The 23,306-nt window shown below is 37.4% G+C and overlaps 1 protein-coding gene across 1 annotated transcript in view; it reads left to right on the top strand.

Annotated features, from left to right (window-relative positions):
• LOC124605329 (vacuolar protein sorting-associated protein 13D) overlaps positions 1–23,306 on the top strand; it is a 552,708-nt gene that overhangs the window by 479,307 nt on the left and 50,095 nt on the right. Inside the window, exons 57-58 of the mRNA XM_047136935.1 lie at positions 4,133–4,228; positions 13,139–13,447. Coding sequence (XP_046992891.1) covers positions 4,133–4,228; positions 13,139–13,447 — 405 coding nt within the window. The remainder of the gene's footprint in view (positions 1–4,132; positions 4,229–13,138; positions 13,448–23,306) is intronic.

The following is a 23,306-nucleotide window of genomic DNA, read 5'->3' as shown; positions in this document are numbered from 1 at the left end:
CTTTTCCCCCACCTCTCTGCCCAACAACCTCCAGGCTTTGTACATTTTGGAAGTGCAGGCCCTGCACACTCTACCAGACAGCATTTGTGTGTCTCCGCACCCATATACTACTGCCATTCTCTTCTCCACCTCTTCCAGGTTGCTATTTGGATCTCACGTGACACGGAATTCCGGCTCGAGATGCTGGAGTTGGCAATAATGTGTGCATGAGTTGTACTTGCTTTTGTGTGTGTGTGTGTGTGTGTGTGTGTGTGTGTGTGTGTGTGTGTTTTACTGACAAGGGCTGTGGCCAAAAGCTTAGCGTGAGTGTTTTTTAATTATGCATGTCTGAAACTTGACATGTCTTCTTTACAGTAAGTAGCAATCTGTTTTTTTCTACATTATTTTACAATATTAGTGTGGCATTTACTAGCTTAGCACCTGGTGGATCCAAACCCTTGAGAGACTTGGTTGCCCCCATGAGGCTTGGGTTCCTGGTATTTTACCAATAGCACCTCACTTCCCACACTCCCCCCATCTCCACTTGTCAGGCTGGAGTACAGAGTTATAAATACAGAATCAAATAGAGTTAAAGCAGAAATAGGTCTAATACCAAAAAATTCTTTCTTACAGACTAAGTAGTCTGATAATAAATATAGATGTTTTCTGCAAATTTTGATTCTGCAAGGTTGTAATTACAATTGAGAACAGATAAAAGTTCCGTGCATTGATTTTGTATGCAGAATGACTCAGAAGAGTTATTTTTACAAACTAAAACATGTAAAACGTCTTTCCAGTGGGCTCTGGTGTTTTCAGGGGTCTGAAATTCAGTGCAGTCTTTCAAAGATTCGTTACTTGTGGACCAAATCATATGGGTTGGTGATCCTCCTTACTAGCTTTCATGTAGAGTGGAATCTGGCACAAGAAAACATTTGTCCTTCGTAGCTTCCCCAAAACCAGGAGCTGTATTTTTGTTCTTAAAAATGCAACATTAATATCAAATGTTTCACTCTGTGGAAGTCTGTAGTTCATTACCACATTGATTTTGTAACATGAAAATGTATTCCCTTCATAACTGAGATTCATTCCATATCTAGTGTGTACTATGTCTAGTGTGCAGGTTTCTGCTCAGTTCACCTATATTTAATACATCATAATTTGTGTGCTGGAAGCATAGCTTCCTAATTTCTGTTTGTATTTCTAATTTTTTTATTTACACAAGAGTTGTGATTTAAAACATGCCTGGATGGCATCATAATGACTATAGCATTTCTACATTCATTAATTTTTAAAAAGTTCTGTAGAGATCTCAGACAAGCATCTCACTCATTCTTTGCTATGTCATTCATATGCATAATACAGACTATGAAATCATTTTGTTATAGCATGAACTTTTGGGATTTTACAACAGGGACATTTTTCATAACTGCGTCGGGGTTGACAATGCTAATATCTTGAAGCTCTTTATCAATATCTTGCAGAATGTTTGATAGTTTTCTGCTGTGCCTGCCTGCTAGGAAAAGAGTGCCACTCTTTTTGCTTCCTGATTTCTACTTTATATTTCGATACACATTCATATCCACATCACTGAAACTTTTATAAAGTTCAGTATTGTCTGTACAGGAATTATTATTGTCAGTTGAAGATGGGACATTGACACTTTTTTTTCTACAACAGAGATATGTTTTGCGTAGTATAATGGACACTTAGGTCTTGATTTTAATGCCATGATGTATTAAAATGATACTCAGCTTCGTAATTCTTGATATAATATGGATATACCAGTATAACTCTGAAGCATAGTGACAGCTGTGTGCCATTGGTGTGCATCCAACCTAAATAGCAAGAAGTATGAGCAACAGTACATGGAAAGAATTAAAAAAAAAAAAAATGCTTGTAACAATGACTACTGACTGGCTTTAATTATAATTGGTTATATAATTATGCACATAAAAGTTAATAAGGAGATGCTACCAGTGCATGTGATTTTATATCTGTTAAACGTAATTCTTGTATGTGAATTGGAAGCTAAACCTGAATAAAAATATCTGTTAAGTTACATGTGTAAGCAGTTGAAAAGCCTAAAATCATTCAGTTATTTTCATTGCAAATTGAGGTCTTAGATTGTGTTAACTACTACTTAGATGTACATTATACCATGTACAGTATAAGAGTAGACAAAATACAGGGTGTGTAAAAAAGAATGACCTGATCTCAAAACTCCATATTTATTGGTAAAAATGTACTACAGGAATGGGATGAATTGTAAAATATACACAAAATCTTAAAGTTTTAGCTATGCTGTTACAAATACTCTGTGTCCACCAGAAGCAGCACGAACAACATCTAGATGATAAGCTAAATTTATCGTAAGCTTTATATAATGCATCTGCTTGTACATAAGTTATGACAGCTGTTATTCTGTTCTTCACTTCTTTTATGTTACAAGGTAAAGGAGAGGTGGCAACACATTCCTTCACGTATTCCTTAAGAACAAATTGCATGGCTTTATCTCTGCCTATCGTGTAAGCCAAGAAAGCAGGGTAGTGTCTTGTGGTCTCGTGCATCCTATCCAGTGTCAAGGCAGTGTGTCATTGAGAAACTGAAATATGTTGTTGTGCTAGTGTGGTGGATCTCCGTCCTGTTGGAAAATGAAGTCATCGGAGTCCTCCTGAAATTGAGGAAAAAGCCAGTTCCACAGCATTTGAAGATAGCCCAACACTGGATAGGGCACACGAGACCCTGAGACACTGCCCTTCATTCTTGGCCTCCCAGATCACCAGACCTGACCACATGAAATGTTTTCTTGTGAGGGTGTGCGAAGGAAAGTGTATTCATCTCCCCTTTACATCGTAACATAGAAGAAGTAACAAACAGAATAACAGCTGCCATAACTTCTGTAAAAGCAGATACATTATGTAAAGTTTGACGAATTTAGTTATCGTTTAGATGTTGTTTGTGATACTGCTGGTGGGCACACAGTGCTTTTGTATTTGCATAGCAAAAACTTATTAAATTTTGTGAGTATTTTGCAATTTGTCCATGATAGTAATATGTTTTTATCAATAAATATGGAGTTTTGAAATCAGATCAGTCTTTTTGAAACACTCTGTCCAAAGCCAAGTGTAGATGCTGTGGAGGGTGACACTGTATTAGTTTCCTTGAGCCTGTCAGCAAAATAAAATTGCAGTATATGCAGAAAAAGGGAAGATAGGATGGAAAGTAGTTGTTTAAGGGATAGAGCCATGTTGGGTTGTTCTATTGTGTTACGTTTTCTACCTTGTACGGGAGTGTTAAGAAAATTAACAGTGCAAATGGCTAGGAAAACCAGTGTGTGAAAATATGGCGTGGAATAAATACATGAACTCAGTGGTAGGTATAGCAAATGGCCAGGTTCAATCTGCTGGTAGGATATAGGGAAGCTGTGGCCCACACACAAAAGAAGGCTGCTTAAAAAACATCTTTATAACCTATATTGAGAACAGAACATGTAAATTTTGATTACTATATTTTCATCTGTTGTCCATGTTTTTCCTTGCAGCAATAAAACATTTGTTGGTTTTGTGTTTATTAGTTTTCTGTGTAGTTGCTTTATTTATTAAAGCTGATGTCTTTTCTGTATTGCTGGAAACCCATTGATACTTCTTACTTTTAATTGTGACTTATATTTTAGTGGGTATAACTATATGAAAGTGTTGTTGCTCTACTTTAGATTTTATTTTTATTTATTTGATTGCAGTTCTGTTCTCTTAAGCTGGCAGGTTGTCTGAAGGCATATCTGATGTTGCCTTGTAATACTATTTTGGCACAGGTTATTTCATATTATGGGATGCTAGAAGGGATTATTTAATCTCTCAACTGGGAGTTTAATAGGAGAAACTGAAGGGCACAATTTGCATATTCTCTTTACAGCCACATAAAAAACCGAAATCCTAACTAAAACTATAACTGCAGTTCAAAACTGTCATATGAGATTGTTTGAAGTATTCAATAAGCATTAGTGTTGCAGTAACCACTGAAATGTTAGTTTTATCTCTTACTCTCCATTCACTATTGTGTCTTCTACACATCTGCCTATTGTTCATAATTTTGCTTTCATTATTCTATCATTAGTAAAAATCAGTCTCATTAATGCCTTTTTGTTGTGTTGCAGCATGCTGATGCTCACAATTACAGAGTAATGACTATTAAACATGGTGCTACATCCACTGATGGACGAGTTAGTCATAATGACTCAAAAGAGATGCAGGTAATTTCTCATTGTGACTGAAAAAATTGTTTTATGTCGTTGAACAAGACTAGCTATAATTCCTCTTTAACAGTACTGCTGTGATGGGTCAGGACCAAAATATAATTGTGCACGTCTCACCAGCTGAGTACATTTATGCACTGTACTGACCCACACATACAACATTGCACATTAAAAGATCTACCTATGGAAACTGCCCAGTTGTGAACAGAAATGTGTTGTAACAATTTCTGCAAAATAGTTGACTTGAATGAGAGGGTATAGCTTGGTAATTCACATTTGATACACACTGTAAAACATTAAAATTGAGAAAAAAGATGTATTAAGAGAACAGTGTCATAAAACATTGTATTGGAACAATACATATCCAGACATATAAAGTAGAAAATTAGAAAAATTTTACAGACTTATGTAACTACTTTTTCCTAGTTGGTTTTTAAAGGGTTGGCTGGGGGTTTAGGAAGAAGAGGAAGTGAGCTCCAGCTCCCTTACTTAGTGTTACTGGTGAGAAGTAAAATGCACAGAAGTAACAAATGCTTAGAAGCTACATATAATTAAAGTTGAAATTGTTTTGTGAAGTAAGGGATGTAATTACTGGTGAGTAAATTTGTCATCAACCAGAAGGTTAATTTGAACACTACAGTGCTTTACTAGGCTTTGTCCTGTTGTAGGTGTTGATACACACCTCTAAACTTTGATCGAATTTAGGCAGCTCATTACAGAGTGATCTACGGTTTAACATGGACTCCAAACTGTGGTGCAATTCAGCATTTTTCAAATTAAATCACTCCCAGAGGTTAAAAGAAGTAATAAATGCCAGATAAAAGACCTAGGACTGACAGTGGATCGAACCCCATACCTCTGAATCTGTAGTCTGGCTTTTAACAACTGAGCTGCTGAGCCTTTCCAATCATAAATAACGGTTGATTGGTTAGTTAGTCACATGTTGCATACATCATTTGAATGATTTTTTTTATCAAAATGATATGGAATGTGTCAGTTTGTGGAAAATGTGTACATGATTAGCGTTAACATTAACAAACACATTATTTTTTAGTTCTACTCATGCAACTACACTTCAGCAATGCATGAGGCGTGAGATATATCATAGCACCATTGTTCCTTGTATCTACTATTAATCTTATTTTTTCAAGGGAACTATTATTTAAGGTAAGGAATAGATAGCACCTCAACAAGTGCCAGACTACAGGTTTAAAAGTTTGGGAGTTTGATACCTTGTCAGCCGTAGGATTTTCATCTGTTGCTCATACTTTTTTCACATCCAGCAGTGAGTTAATGGCTAGGAGTCCATGTTAAACTATATGTTAGCCTGTAACTAGAAAAGTCAGTTCAAAGATTAGAATAAAGTAACTGCACCAACTACACCAGATATAAATTTGGATGGTGGCATAAGTTCTGAAAGGCAATGGAATTGACCAAAGTTAAAAACATTATTGATTTCACAGAGATGCAGGATAGGTTTTACCTTCAGGAGGCACAAAAATAAAATAAATACTCCAAGCTTTCAGTGCTGAAAACATTAAGGGAAACTGGCTTTATGAAGAAAATAAGTATGTGTGTGTTGGTTTATCATGTTGAAATTAAATTACTCATAGGAATTACTTGTCTCTGGTTTCCACTTGCAATTAAAAAAGAACATTAAAGTTTATTTAAAAATTTCAGTTTTTTGTGCAAAAATAATGATAAGAGCTATCCACTGAAGTGGAGTAAGCAACGAATACATGAGGATTCTAACTGGAATTTTTAAATGTTCCTGTTTCATCTTATTTTAGGTTTTTTCTTTTACTTGGTAAAAATCAGAAAAAGTCTTTTTGCAGAGAGCTCATAAACGTTTATGAAATTATAAACCTGATGCAGTATCCAAAGTTGCTTTTGAGGGATTTAGTGTGATGAATTAAACAGTCTTAACACATGTGTCATCTAATCATTGGATAGAACAGTTTGTGATTGGGAAGAGTGGGCAGCCAGAAGTGGGTACAAAAAAAGCTGCAGAACCTGATCCCATCAACATGTCCAAAGAAAAGAACAGGAAACTACATAACAACACATAACTGCCTCTTTCCTGCAGGAAGACCTATTTGTGAGCAAAGTTTGTGATTTGCTGTTTCTTGTAATCCACAAACTGATCAAATGTGTTTCATAAACAAGATTAAACATTTTTATTTTCCAGAACTCTGCCCCTCCATCTTAGTCGTAGAAAGGAATAGTAAAATATACTCCCTGACGGGTCAAAACTTTTTGACTGAATGGAACAAAAACCCAAATCCTTGCCTTTTGCGGGCAATCATCTTGCTGAATGATTTATCCTGGCATAACTCTTGACTCACCTTCACAGCTTTACCTTTGTTGCCTGTTCTGAAAAGTAATTTCATTTTGGGAAAATACATGTTAAAATTGACCTAGTGTTTAGGCTTCTTTCTGAAAGTTTATAACTGTTATGTTTATGTCTTCATAAAAAGGTCCTGTGTTTTCATTTTCTCAAATACATAGAAACAAATTGGGCTCTTTAATTATAATAGTACTCTGTTTTTGTGTGTTTGGTTCCAGTCTTTGTGAGAACTGATTGAGCTCTAGAGTAGCATTATCGACAAGGGTGCACAAACATGAACATGCACATGCATTTGTGTGTGTGTGTGTGTGTGTGTGTGTGTGTGTGTGTGTGTGTCAGACAGACTATTGATCAGTGAATACTAAAATGTGTGCTGCTGATCATTTCACAGAAAATATTTTATTTTGCACAAAGAAACCTCTAATGAACCTCCATGATGTAGTGGTTTACACCAATGGCTACTAACATGGAGGTACATGGTGAACATCTCAGATTTTTCTGTGGTGCCAAGGTCTGAAATGTGGCCCAATCAGCCTTTTGAGGCCAAAAGAGAAACTGGCTGATGAGATTAGCAGCAAAACTGACAGACATGCAGCCAAAGTGTAGTCAAATCCAAAGGCTTGCACTGAGGTTTGAGTCATGCAACATTTATTTTATTTATCTCCAAATATGCTCCATAGAAAGTATTTCTGTGAACTTAGGTGTATTGTACATGTACTGGATGATCAAAAAGACAGAAAGAGAGAGAGAGAGAGAGAGAGAGAGAGAGAGAGAGAGAGAGAGAGAGAGAGAGAGAGAGTTCACAAAATGTCCGACAGATGGCGCTGGACAGCAAAACATCAGTGACTGCGCATGACAATTGTGTATAAAAGGAGCTGTAATGAGAGAGAGAATCAGATGCACCAGCAGCCGCAGCGTGTTACATTACCTGAAAAAGCTCTTTTAGTGAAGCTGTATTATCAGAATGGGGAATGTGCTAGTTCAGCGTTACGATCCTATCGCCATAGGAAGGGGATTCGAACGGGTAAAGGTCCGTCGACAAATGCAGCTGTGCCGAGAATGATTTCAAAGTTCGAAGCCACTGGTTGTTTAGACGATAGACCACGTAGTGGCCGACCGAGCACAAGGCGTAATGCTGCTGAGACAGTTCAGGAAGAAATGGAGAATGTAGCGGGTTCGTCTATGTACGGCGAAGTCAGCGCTCGTGCAGTTGCACGTCGCACCGGCATTCCATGCATTACTGTTTGGTTGGGACTGAGGCGTACCCTCCGATGCTATCCGTACAAAATCCATAGGCATCATGAACTGTTACCTGGCAATTTAGTGAAGCGGAGGGCATTTGCGGTGTGGGCATTTCAAAAGATGGTGGAAGATGACGATTGGTTTAGTAACGTGTTGTGGACCGACGAAGCTCATTTCACACTCCGAGGGTCTGTCAACGCCCACAACTACAGAATTTGGGCTACCAAAAATCCTAGAACTGTCATGGAAACTCCATGCACGATGAGGAAGTCACGGTATGGGTTGGATTTACCACATCTACTGTTATCGGGCCTTGTTTCTTCGAGGAAATGCATGATTCTGGTTTTGTAAACTGTGACAGGTGAGAGGTACGCCGATATGTTACAGAATCACATCATCCCCAGCCTGGCTGATAAACACCTGCTGGAACACATGATGTTTATGCAGGATGGCGCTCTACCCCATATTGCTAGAAGCATGAAATATCTCTGGCATGCGTCGTTTGGTGATGATTGTGTGCTCAGCTGCCACTTTCATCATGCTTGGCCTCCCAGGTCCCCAGACCTCAGTCCATGCGATTATTGGCTTTGGGGTTTCCTGAAGTTGCAAGTGTATTGTGATCGACCAATATCTCTAGGGATGCTGAAAAACAACATCTGACGCCAATGCCCCACCATAACTCCGGACATGCTTTACAGTGCTGTTCACAACATTATTCCTCGACTACAGCTATTGTTGAGGAATAATGGTGGACATATTGAGCATTTTCTGTAAAGATCATCATCTTTGCTTTGTCTTACTTTGTTATGCTAATTATTGCTATTCTGATCAGATGAAGCACCATCTGTCGGACATTTTTTGAACTTTTGTATTTTTTTGGTTCTAATAAAACCTCATGTCATTCCAAGCGTGTGTGTCAAATTGTACCTCTCAATCTACATTATTCCGTGATTTATTCAGTTCTCAAATTTATAATGACTTTTTGGTCACTCGGTGTATTGAAAGGGGTTGGGGGGCATACGAGAGAGAGAGAGAGAGAGAGAGAGAGAGAGAGAGAGAGAGATTTATGCTCTGATATTGAGTACTGTATATTTGTGGTGGTATAGTCTAGTGATCTTTGTGGCAGAAATAGGATAATTTCACAGAAATGGATAAGAGTTTGACAGCAAAAAATGATTTAAAAAATGCAAGGAACATAATGTGACTCCATGAAACTTCTTGTGTTGGTTATACTCCCCCGACGGTACTGAAGCTAATAGCGTTTTGAAACAACATTCAAAATGCATTGTAATATCATGTTTCTTCATCTACTTCTGCATATACCTACATCTACCCTTTGTGGACCACTGTGAAGTGCGTAGCACAGGGTACATCCCACTGTACCTGTTGTTAGGGCTTTCCCTGTTCCATTCACATATGGAGTGTGGGAAAAATGTTTGCTTAAATGCCACTGTGCATGCTGTAATTAACATAATCTGGTCCTCACAATCCCTGTGGGAGCAGTATGCAGTGGGCTGTAATATATTCCTAGAGTTACCATTTATAGCCAGTTCTTGAAAATTTGTTAGCAGGCTTTCTCAGGATAGTTTACGTCTATCTTAATAAACTGAAGTCTGCTACCTGCTTAACCCGCAACTGAGCCTATATGATACATCACTTAATGTTCCTACTGAGTGTCACAGCCAAGTATTTATTTGAGTTTACAGATTGTAGCTGTGACTCAATAATGTTATATTCATGCGATACTACGTTTTTTTCATTTTTTCATTTTTGAACATTTAAAACGAGCTGTCATCATTACACTACTTTGTAAACATATCAAGGTCTGACTGAATATTTGTGCAGCTTCATCCAGACTACTTCAGTATAGATAAATGCATTATCTATGAAACGCGTGAGGGTATAATTAATATTGTCTGCGAGGTCATTAATGGTACTCCTGAAGTCATTTCTACATTTGTTGATGACTTTCCATCCAAGATAACATACTGTGTTGTCCTTACAAAGAAATCCTCAATCCAGTCATATATTTTACCTGATAACCCATATGATTGTACTTTCAATAATAAGCATGTGATACTGAGTCAAATGCTTTTTGGGAATCGAGAAATATTGCATATATGTGACTACCTTGATCGATGGCTTTCAGGATGTCATGTGAGAAATGTGCAAATTGGGGTCCACATGATGTATGTTTTTGAAATCCCTACTGGTTGGTATGGAGGAGGTCGTCCTGTTTAAGAGACCTCATTATATTGGAGCTCAGAATTTGTTCTAAGATTCTACAACAAATGAATGTCAAGGATATTGGATGGTAGTTTTTGGACCACTTCTGTTGTCCTCCTTGTAGACAAGTGTGACAGATGCTTTCTTCCAACTAATGGGCACAAATTTTTAGTTGAGGGAGCTATTATAGATTATAGTAACAGGGGCTAAATCAGCCATGAATTGGCCCTGGGACTTTGTTCAATTTTAAAGATTTCAGCTGTTTGCCAACACCACTGACAGTAATACATACTTCACTCATCTTTTCAGTGTTACGAGAATTAAGTTGGGGCAATACTCTAGATTTTACTTTGTAAAGGAACATTTATAAAATTGTGTTTTTGCTTTTGCTTTGCTATTCTTAATCTCAGTTCATCTCATCTGTGAGTGAATGGACACTTAATTTTGAAGTCACTAACAGTCTTTACACATGACCAGAACTTCTTTTGGTTTTGTAAAAGATCTTCTGACATTATTCTGCTACAGTAGTCGTGGAAGGCTTCACACATTGATCCCTTGCCGTCCAAACGTGTTTCATTCAGCATCTCTTTGTAGTGCTATATTTTGTCTTATACCCATTACATAGTAGTCTCTGTCTCTTTAGAAGTTCCTTTACAATGACTGATTACCATGGAGGATCTCTCCTGCTATACACTGCCCTGCCAGGTACATATCTGTCCAGTGCATGGTCAACTATTCTCTTAAACTTGAGCCATAGTTCCTCTACGTGATCGTATCCTGAGCTAAAAGTTTCATGTTTCTCATTGAAGTATCACACTATTGTTTCTCTGTCTAGTTTGCTGAACATTCAAATCTTTCTTCTTGTTCTAATTGGCCTTTGTATTTTATTATTCATTGTTGCCATAACTGCATGTTACCAGTTTCATGTGAACTTCCTCAAAGGTAGGGTTTGAAATATCTGTTCCACATAGTTTTCGGAGAAGAGATTTAGATATGGTGCATAGCGGAGGGTACCCTGTACTGCTATTAGTCATTTCCTTTCCTGTTCCACTCGCAAATAGAGAGAGGGAAAAACGACTGTCTCTATTCCTCTGTATGAGCCCTAATTTCGTGTATCTTATTTTCATGGTCCTTATTCGCAATGGATGTTGGCAGCAGTAGAATCGTTTGGCAGGCAGCTTCAGATGCCGGTTCTCTAAATTTTCTCATTAGCGGTTTTTTTTTTTTTTTTTTTTTTTTTTTTTTTTTTTTTTTTTTTTTTTTTTTTTTTTTAAAGTCGCCTTCCCTCCAGAGATTCCTATTTGAGTTCCCGAAGCATCTCTGTAACACTTAAATGTTGTTTGAGCTTACCAGTAACAAGTCTAGCTGCCCGCCTCTGAATTGCTTCGATGTCTTCTTTTAACCCAAGCTGGTATGGATCCCAAACACTCGAGAGCAGTGCTCAAGAATAGATTGCACCAGCATCTTATATGTGGTCTCCTTTACGGATGAACAACTCTTTCCTAAAATCCTCCCAGTAAACTGAAGTTGACCATTCACCTTCCCTACCACAGTTCTCACATGCTTGTTCCACCCCACGTCGCTTTGCAATGTTACGCTCAGATATTTAAATGGCTTTACTGTGTCAAGTGGAACACTAGTAATACTATGTCCGAACATTACAGGTTTGATATTCCTACTCATCCACATTAACTTACATTTTTCCACATTTAGGGCTAACTGCCACCAACTGGAAATTTTGTCAAGTCATCTTGTATATTCCTACAGCCGCTCAACACGTTACTGTACACCATAGAATCATCAGTAAACAACCACAGATTTCTGTCCGCCAAATCATTTATGTATATAGAGAACAGAAGCAGTCTTATCACACTTCCTTGGGGCATTCCTGATGATACCCATGTCTCTGATGAACACTCACTGTCAAGGACAACATACTGGGTTCCGTTATTTAAGAAGTCTTTGAGGTGCTCAGATATATGTGAACTTATTCCAAATGCCTGTACCTTCATTAACAACCAGCAGTGGGACACTGTGTCAAATACTCTCCACAAACCTAGAAATACGGAATCTGCTAGACAGTTTTCTGTAAACAGTCTTGAGCAGCTAGCTCAGCAGTCCACACACAGTGGAAATACCTTAGACTTTGTAGCTACAAATAGGCTGGAACTTATTGACAATGTCAGTACAGAAATAGGACTGGTGATCATGATGTCATTATAGCAGCAATCATTAGAAAAGTTAACAAATCAGTCAAGAAGGCAAGGAGAGTGTTCCTGCTAGACAGAGCAGATAAGCAGTTACTAACATCTCACTTCATGAACTGGCATCACTTAGTTCTAGTAAGATGGGTGTAGAGGAATTAAGGGCAACAGGCAGACTACATGTTTCTAGATTTGTGAAAAGCATTTGACACGGTGCCCCACAGCAGACTGCCAACAAAGGTACGATAATATAGAATAGGATCCCACATAAGTATATGTGGCATATAGACAGTCATTTTTCCCTTCGCTATTTGTGAGTGGAACAGAAAAGGAAATTAATGGTACAGGGAACCCTCTATCACACACTGTATAGTGACACGGAGTGTCTGTCTGGGTGTAGATGTAGACATACATGTAGATCCAATAGTTTGCAGTATAACATGTGAGAAAAGGGCAAGTGGAGTTTTGCAAAAGTGATGCTTCCTAAAACCTTGCTGATTTGTGGGCAGAAACTTCTCCGTCTCTAGGAAATATAATTACGATATTCCAAGTGAAAATATATTCCAGAATTCTGCAGCGAACTGATATTAATCCATAATTTGGCTGGTCCATTCTTTCACCCTTCTTATGTACAAGAGTCACCTGAGCTTTTTCCAGTCACTTTATACTTTACTCGAGGTGTGAAATTTGTGATAAATGCAAGCTAAGTAAGGGCCCAGTGCCATGGAGTACTCTTTGTAAAACCTGATTGGGATGCCATCTGGACATGGCACTTCTCCAGAGCACGATTTACAGCCTGTAATTATGTTTTGAGATTGCTGTTAAAAGCTTACACAAAGCAAATGTGTTGCTAGTTCAATGAGCTTATCATTTTTGCATGTTTTATAGGTAAAAATCAGTTTACCAGCTGGTCTTGGGCTGAGCCTCGTATCACAGCATACACCAGCAGAAGAGTTACTGTATTTGACACTTAAAGAAATAGACTTGAAGGCATTATGGTCAGACCAAGAAACATCAATGTATTTACGTGTACGTGATGTACAGTGTGACAATCAGTTGGTGGAAGCACAGTGTGCTGTGCCGCTCTATGTGACTCAGTCTCGATCAAACCATGGAGAAACATCAAGTGGAGATTTTGCCTTGGAGATTATGATTGAACAACAAGCAAGTTCTAGTACTAATGCTGAAATATATAAGGTAATTCACTATATTCCTATTACAAGTATTGCAGTGGTTTCACTTAATTTTGAATACTATCAGCAAGAATCTCTTGCCTGTTACAGAAAGTAGTTCTTTGTTTTATTATTATTATTATTATTATTATTATTATTTTTTTAATGACACAGGTTCTCAGTATGTTAAGCTTCTGTTATGTGATTGCTCTCCTCCTTCCCCTCCTCCTTGTAAAACTTCTGCAAAACCATTTTCCTGAAATTGTACGACTTAACATTTTAAATCAATGTAAAAAAGCAGTGCCCATCATCTAAGGAAAAAATTTTGGTAAGTCTGCTAAAAATACTCATAAACATCCACTTAATTTCAGGCCTGATGCAGCATATATTGTTACTGGAAAAAAAGATGAAGGGTAGAGGGCATGGGGAAGGGGAAAAAGGAGATGGAGGTCACTGACAGCATAGTTTAATGAATGTACAACTCCAGCAGATCTAATTATTCAGCCAAAGAGTATCTGTCTGCATCTGGTATATGTTAGTAGAAATATTGGCACGATAAGTGGGCTAAAATAATAAAGTGTCAATTTCATCAACACTGCCACTGCTAATAATGAATTATGTTGCTGTCACTAAAAATAATAGAAACAACAATAACTAAACAAACTGAGAGAACAGAACTATCACAAATATTGTGAGTAGCTTACAGTGTGAACTAATTCCTTTCATACAGTTCATTTATAAATTTGTTCATCAAAGATGCGTTGGTTATACGGAATCCGATCTTTTGTTTCATCACAGTTTTGAGTGGATTTTATTTCAGGTATGTATGGTAAAAAGAAAATACAGTGAAAGCTTGCTTAACGAACACACCCATAACGTGCAATTCGCATAAGGAGCAAAACAAATTGTAAAAAAATGACTCACTTAATGAGTGATGTTTCACATAACAAGTGACAACATTTAATGTGACGTCACCTGCTGTTCATGCATGGCGTGGGAAATGTTCAACAATATGAACACCTTTCATTGTTGGCCGTGGCATATGAACAATGTCTTTAGTATGTACTGCAGTTTGGCTTTAGCGCTCATTCTGCTACCATCTTAGTGCAGCTTGTGTTCACACAGAGCTGTTTTTGCGTGCAAATTTTAATACCCTTTGTAGAAATGTCCCCGAAGATAAAGTCGCAAGAAGGTGACCATAATAGAAACAAAGTGACCTTAGGAATTAAACATAAAATCATTGGAAAACATGAATGTGGTGTGAGCATTGCTGATTTAGCACACACATACAATCTGTCTACATCAACTACTTACACTATACTCAAGAACAAGAGCAAGATTAGGGATACAGATGCTTCAAAGGGAGTGACAAGAGTATCTAAACAATGGTTTAGTATTCTGGATGATGAGGGAAGCCATGGATTGTTTGAGAAGTTTAAGATAAGAACCAACTTCCACAGCCTTGTGAGGCTCAGCGAAGCAGCCAGCTCTGACACAAAGGCAACAGAGAACTTTATCAAGCAGCTTCAAGATGCTCGTAGATTCTTAGGGTTATCTGCTGCAACAGGTTTTTAATTGTGATCAGACAGGTCTATTCTGTAAAAAGTTGCTGAAGTATACCTTTATAACATCAGAGGAAAATGTATTGCCCGATCAAAAGGCACTGCTGTTCTGTGCCAATGCAAGTGGCAATATGAAAATTAAACCACTGCTTGTTTACCATTCAGAAACTCCACGAGCCTTCATGAGGTGTTAAGTCCAGACGAGCAGGTTAAATGTGATGTGGAGGTTCAGCAACAAGGTTTGGGTGACATATGATTATTTTTTTTTGTGATTGGATCAATTAAATGTTTGGTCCATTGGTGAAGAAATATTTACTTGAGATGAATCTCCCACTCCATGTCTTGTTTGTTATGGACAACGCTCCTACCCATTCTCTAGGCCTGCAAGACCACCTCCTTGAAGAATTTCAATTAATCAAGATCCAGTTTCTGCCTCCCAACACCACTTCGTTACTACAGCCTATGGACCAGCAGATTATTTCTAACTTTTAGAAGCTCTTCACTAAAGCATTCTTCAAGCATTGCTTTGAATTGACTGAAGCTACCAATTTCACTCTCAGAGAATTTTGGAAATATCATTTTAACTTCATTGCCTGTGACAAGATGATTGAAAAGGCGTGGAAAGGGGTTACCAAGGAAACTCTCACTTCTGCTTGGAAGAAGCTTTGACCGGAGTGCATTGTTGATTGTGACCCTGAAGCATTTGAGTCAGTACCTGTGGCACCTGTAGTCAATGAGAGTGTGTGTGTGACCAAGAGCATGGGACTAGAAGTGGATAACAGTGCTGTTGATGAGCTTGTGGAAGATCACAACCAAGAAACGACCATCTAAGAGCTTATGGAGTTACAGAGGAGGACGAGGAGACAGTGGCAGAGGTGTTAACAGCAAAGCAGCAGTCTTCTGGCACAATAAGAGAAATGCTGAAAGTATAGGAATTGGTTGCATCGATTATCACCACCCCAATAAAGTGGCTATGCATGCTACAAGTTTATTTGACAATAATGCTGTGTTGCACCTTCGCCAAGTGTTGAAGCATTGGCAGAAACAGATGACTATAGATAGCTTCCTAGTAAAAAAGAATTAGTTATGTATCATAAATAATAAAGTACATAATACTGTAAGTATAATTTTCTTTGAATAAAGGGCATGAATAACATAAAACTTTTATACTTTTTCTGCATGGAATGCATTATCATATTTTGTATTAATTTAGATGGGATAAATTGTTTTACTTAATGAATGTTTCACACTACGAGTAAGATTCTAGAATAAATTATGCTCTCTATGCAAGATTCCACTGTAGTGGGGGAGGAAGCAGGAAGGGGGAGGACCAGACAGAAATTCCGTCAAAGTTCTCCACGTAGCAGTGGTCGAAGAGAGGAGAGAGAAGCGTCACAATATTAAATCATTCCAAAGTAAAAGAAAATGTATGTGAAGCAACTGATAATAAAGGAAACAGGAATAAAAAAAAAAAAAAAAAAAAAAAAAAAAAAAAAAAAAAAATTGATTAAAAAAAACAAAGAAAAAAAAAGAAACAGACCCAGAAGTTGCAGAGAACAGCAGTGACTCGACCGAGTGATGTGGCGCAGTGGTCAACACACTGGACTCGCATTCAGGAGGATGATGGTTCAAACCCACATGCGGCCATCGTAATTTAGGTTTTCCATGATTTCCCTAAATCGCTTCAGGCTAATCGCCGGGATGATTCCTTTGTAAGGGCACGGCCGACTTCTTTCCTCATCTTTTCCTAATCTGATGGGACTGATGATCTCGCTGTTTGGTCCCTCCCCCAAATCAACCTCCAACCAGCTGCAATGACTAGAGATGGAAATATTTATTTATTTATTTATTATTCCGTAGAGTCAGGTAGTGAGCGAATTGCAGGGATAGGGAACATTTCAAATTGTATATAGTTTAGATGTAACTTACATAAATGCAAACTATGCAGGTAAAACATCAAATTAAAAACATATATCCAACTAACAGAAAGTTGTGTTATGCTGAAGAAGGATCAGCAGGAAGCAGAGTTTAGCTAACTATTACACTCAACAAATAAATACATGAATACCAAAAACCAGATTTTTGAATGCCTTTGATAGTGCTCAAAATAAATGTGTGTAAAACAATTTAAGTTTAGTGATGGTATTCATTTCCTATCAAAAATTCATGGACCGCATAAAAAAATTTCTCTATTAGATACTCCTTCAGAATGTGAATTTTGACACTTTGAGGGCATTTGATGTGTGATGGTAGTGCATTAAACATGTTGGAGTAATAAACCTCTTTTTAAATCAGATTTAGACTTTTCAGTTCCATGTACAAACTTCATGTGTTGTAGTAACAATATTCACTGTTGTCATTGTACAGAGCAAAGTTGTTACAGGTAAATGCCAACAAGAGAAAAATATACTATGAGGCTTTAGAAAGGATACCTATCTTTCAAAACAAGATCCTGTAAGGGTGTCTATGATGGACACCATTCATTGTTCTAATAGCTTTTTTTTTTTCTTTTTCCACAGTGGATTCACCCCCCCCCCCCCCCCCCCCCCCCAAAGAGTTTGGTTCCCCAGAATATAATAGTATATGACATTAATGTATGAAAGCAGCCAAAGTAGGAAGCCTTAATGTTATCTACTTAATCCACAGAAGCAATAATTCCTTGTGCAAATATTGGTGAGCTAAATCTTTTAAAAAGATGAAGTATGTAGGTTGAAAAGGATGAATTAGCTGGGAGCAAGGCTAAATGAAAAGTGAAGCAAACAAATAAGGCTGCAAATGCACATTAAGAAATCGTACATACATTTTGTACAACTGAATACTTAAGGTAAAGCAATGTTGCTGATAAAACTCATAGCTGGTTACTCAGTATGTTGCAGTCTGATTTTTCTTTCTGTTTGAAATTATCTCAAATCAATTATGTTATTGAGAGATTGCACTTATTTTAGAGATGTTAGGTTTTCATCATCATCATTTTATTATAACTTGGTACCACATTGGTGCAGGGTTGGCATGGTGATTAGTGGATGTGATGTTAATTTAAGGGATGGCCAGATGCCCATCCTGTTGCCACCCCAACATGTGTTTACCACAACTGTCTTTCTGTAGTGTTCTCCATGTGAAAGTGAACAAAAGTTTTCTAAATGTTTTTAATGTAACTGAGATTGAACTTGGGTACGAGTCCTTTGTTTACCTGGTGGGAGGTGGAAAATTGCCTAAAAGTCACATTCAGGCTGACCGGTGCACCTACCCTTGTCATTAATCTACCGGATAGATCTGGTGCTCCTCCACATCTTGGAAGTGACACTTTAATATGCATGGCTATCCAGGCAGGTATGCTAGGTTTTTTATAATACAGTGTGTAAATATTTAGCCTGGAAGAATTTATAAATTATGTTTAAACAATGGAAAATCCAGGATGGAATGTAACAATACCAGAGAAGGAAAGTTACCACTCACCATATAGCAGAGATACTGAGTTGTGATAAGCACAACAAAAAGATTCATACAATTATAGTTTTCAGCCATTAAGGCCTTTGTCAGCAGTACACACACATATACACTGCACATACACATTCATGCAAAATTGGTGTGTGCAAGTTGCGTTTGCATGAATGTGTGTGTGTGTGTGTGTGTGTGTGTGTGTGTGTGTGTGTGTGTGTGTGTCTACTGCTGACAAAGGCCTGAATGCCCGAAAGCTATAATTGTGTGAATCTTTTTGTTGTGCCTATCGCGACTCAGCATCTCCGCTATATGGTGAGTAGCAACTTTCCTTCTATGGTATTGTTAAATTATGTTTAATGTTTCCGTTTCTGCATATTTCCTTTTGAAGCATTGGCATTATCCTTGTGATTGTTATTATGCTGTCTAATATTTTATTTAATATCCCGCATGCTCTAATTTAAGTAATTCAGTTAGCTGAACAGAAATGCCTGGTTCTACCAGTAGCATCTTCCACATTCTCATTAAGATATGTTTATATTGTTTAAACTTCAAAATTTTGCTTTGATGAATACACATTTCTTGTTGTAATTCTATTGTGTTCACTTGTAAGCCAGTTCCATTTTCTGAGTCCTATTGTTATTCATTTTTTTCCCTTTCTGTTTGGCTTTTGTATCCACTCTCTCAGACATCTGAACTAGTCTGCTTTCTGAGTTATTCTGTGTGTTGATTCACAGTATGTTGTAACATTCAATAATTGTGTTTTTTCATATGAAATTTGTGGACTAATTCATGTAGTTTAGTAGCATCACTTTTCTCTGGTCTTCTGTTTCTACATTTACACACATACTACGCAGGCCACTGTATAGTGCATGGCAGAGGATACTTTTTACCGTGAGGAGTCATTTCCTTTCCTGTTCCCACTCGCAAATGGAATGAGGGAAAAATGACTTTCTACATGTCTCTGTATGAGCCCTACTTTCTATTATCTTTGTGGTCCTTATGCAACGTGTGCATTGGTGGCAGTAGAATCAATCAGCAGTAAGCTACAAATGCTGGTTCTCTATATTTTCTCAATAGTTGTTTGTGAATAGAATGTCATCTTTCCCCGAGAGATTCCCATTTGACTTCAAGAAGCGTCTTCCTAAGACTTGCATGTTGTTCAAGCAATACTCAAGAATAGGTCACACTAATATTCCATACAGTGTCTCCTTTGTAGAGAACTACACTTCCCTAAAATTCACCCAATAGATCGAAGTTGACCAATTACCCTCCCTAATACCATCCTTATGTGCTTGTTCCATTACATACCGCTTTGCAACTTTTTTAAATTGCACACTATTATTGCTGTATTAGGACATTACAGGGTTATTTTTCATATTTGTCTGCATTAGCTTACATTTTTCCACATTTATTACAAACTGCCATTCATCACACCAACTAGAAATTCTGTCTAATCAAACTTGTATCCTCTTAAAGTCACTAAATGTTTACACATTCCTGTACACCTTAGAACCATCAGCAAATAGTCACAGATTGGCTACACCCTGAGCCAGCAGCCTGAAAACGACTGACTGCTGCCAAAAGTATCATTAGCTGTTTGCAAGCTGTGGCCAGCTGCTCCTACATCCACACACAGGATGCACACACTCCTATCCATTCTAGTATTTCTAAATTTTAAATATTCACCATAAAAGCACACAGAGAAAGATAAATATATAACTTGCTGCTGTCCTGTGTGTCACCACAGGAAGCTGGCTCCCTACTGAAACGTGTGGCTGGCCTTTCAAAAGAAATGACAACTGCTCTACAGACTACATGAATCTACACTTTACACTTACTGTAATGTGAGACTACACCTCTTAAATACAAAAATGTGGAAGGAATTCAAGTATAAAACTTTGGAGGCACACACAGAAAGCTAAATATGCAACTTGCTGCTCTCCTGGTGTCATCATTTGAGGCTGGAACCTGTCATCTGGGATCTAAGGTCACACTTGGATCATTCCAGTGGCTGACAGAGGAGGATAACTGTATTATCAATGAAAGCTAAGCAGTCTGTGTTCAGATTTCATCCTTGTAAACCAGTCTTATATCATGAAACAAACTAAGTGCAAAAACCGTGCAATATGCATATAAGTCAACTTCAGATATTTCGTTTTCATCCAGGAAAAAATTTGCTTTGAAAACATATGTCCAATAACTTCACATAAAATGTAAATGTGCTTTTCGTCTTGGCATCAGGTGAAATACCTTTATTGAAATGTCATGTTAGCTGAACTGGTGTCGCATTCATTTACAAAACTACATGTTATGTTGAGTGATGTACTTTTAGTGACTACTGCAGAATTTTGGTAATGAAGTCCAAGCTTTTTCAGTATTGGTGGCTGTGAAGAAATAACTAGATAAGCGAATTTATAGTTTGAAGTTAATAGCTCAAGAACAAAATAGCTAGCTACAACCAACAGGAACACTACAACATTTAGCAACATAATATGCCTAGCAAGTCTGTTAAGTTGCTACAGGTTTTATCATATGTTGGTAGCTAAATCTGCTTTTAACATACTCTCTCAGATCTCTTTGGTCCTGTGCGGTTAGGGATAAATCCAAACAAGCTGAAGCACCTTTCAGTTTTTAGGCTCTTGGATTATTGATGAAATGTTGTGGGTTTGTGGGCTCAGCCAAACCTGAGATTGTTTTCAATGGTAGCATCTTTTCTACTTTCATAGATGCATGTAATTTCCTTGCACTTACTTGTTCTGTAGAACAAGATTTGTTAAACTTTACATCTTTTTCATTACTGCTTTGTTTTCTGTGAATATTTAATAAATATTTTTAAGCTTATATATTGAATTTTAATGCTTTTTGTGTAATGGCATTTAAGTTAAAAGATGCTTTCATCTCATTCCTCATTGCCTATCCTCTCCAACCACTGCATTTCCTGGTGTTGGCGCATATTTGTAGGTGCCCCCTCCTCCCCTGATAGTACAATAATTTCCTGGATATATGTGCTGCATTACCTATTAAATCCACAGTGGCTGTCCACTCTGTACTTTTGTTATTGGCATATAAAGTCAACATTCTTTTAAGCAGTTGAAAGTCCAGGAAGGACCAACGTTATGAATTGTATTTTTATTCATCTCATGATGTACATTTGCAATCTGTTTGGTTTGGATACAGGAGACATGTCAAAAATTTATAATACAGTTACAGTGATTTTTACATTAATAAATAATAAAACTAGAAGGATATTTCTTGGAATGTGTAACACATTGTATCCAGCTCAAATTTCGAGCTTGTCCTCCACGAATTCATCCACGGAGTAATAACACTTCAGTATAAGTATCTCATACAGCTTTCTTTTAAGTGAACCTAAATTCATCTGCATCAACTTGTTCCCTTTTAATTTATTACAAATTTTCATTCCCATGTATTTAGGTCCCTGGGCATACAGTCTGAAGCAGGGCGTGGGGAGCATAAAATTTTCTTAGTTTCTAGTATCATGTGAATGGAAAAAATGGTTTCCCTCAAATAATTCATGTGTGGTGTACAATAATATAATAATCTCATATATGTATAAGGATGGCAGAGTTAAAATATTAAGTTTCCTAAATAATGGTTGACATTGTTCTTTGTGAGTTGCAGTGCACGTATTTCAAATGATTTTTTTTTTCTGTATTTGTAGTATCTGCACTTGTTTGTCGAGTTACCCCAAAAAACAATACCATACCTAATAATGAATTCAAAGTAGCTTGTATATGCTACTTTTCAAGTGTCTATGTCAGTTGCAGTTGATAATATTTGCATTGCAAATGTAAAACTGCTCATTTTATTGGCCAGGTATTCAATGTGTGCCTGCTAGCTCAAATTTTTATCTACATTTAAACCTAAGAATTTGACTGAGTCTGTTTCTTTTGTATCTTGTTTGTTGTGTACAATCTTAATCTGCTCACATTTTGACTTTTTGGTTTTGAACGCATCACATGAGTCTTAGATATGTTTAGATTCAACCTATTTAGCTGAAACCAAGTTTCTAAGGTACTGAGGGTACTGATCACAGATTCGGGAATTTTTTCCAAAGCCTGATCTTCAACTAAGACAGAAGTATCATCTGCAAACAGAACTGATGGGAAACTGATATTTAATGGTAAGCCGTTAACATAGAGGAGAAATAGGACTGGGCCTAATATGGAGCCTTGAGGAACTCTCTGAAATAATTTTTTTCTCCCACTTTAAAAATAATATGCGCCATTTGAAGAGATGCTAACTCTTTGCTTTCTGTTGGATAAGTACGATTTAAGCCATTGTAGGGCACTACCACTGCTGCCAATGCCATACTTTTCAAGTTTGTAAATTAGCAGTGCATGGTTTACAGAATCAAACACCTTTGTGAGGTCGCAGAAAATTCCTGCCACCGTATTTCTCTTCTCTGATGATGTACTTATTTTCTCAATGAAACTGTTTACTGCATCTATCATGTTTTTTTCTCCTGCTGAAAACCAAATTGAGTGTTTAGAATAACAGAATACTTTGGAAGAAAGTTTTGGATTTGTGCAACAGCAAGTTTTTCAAATATTTTAGATAGGACTGGGAGAATCGAGATAAGACGATAATTTACCATCATCTCTGTTGATCCCTTCTTGAAGAGTAGTTTGACTTCAGCATATTTCAGTACCTCTGGGAATCAGCCCTCTTCAAAACATTGATTTATTGTTTCAGCTAGTGGGTTTGCGATTCTGTTGTGTACCACTTTTAACTTTTATGGGTATTCCATCCCAACCTGCAGATTTTTTGTTTCTTAATGTTAGAATAGCATTTTCCACATCCTCCACAGAAACTTTTAAGAATTTTGTAAAGTTTTCAGAATTTTCACCTAGCCCAAAG

This window comes from Schistocerca americana, chromosome 3 (genome assembly GCF_021461395.2).
Source record: "Schistocerca americana isolate TAMUIC-IGC-003095 chromosome 3, iqSchAmer2.1, whole genome shotgun sequence".
In the NCBI taxonomy this organism is placed as follows: domain Eukaryota; kingdom Metazoa; phylum Arthropoda; class Insecta; order Orthoptera; family Acrididae; genus Schistocerca; species Schistocerca americana.
This window is presented reverse-complemented; position numbering and strand designations above follow the sequence as displayed.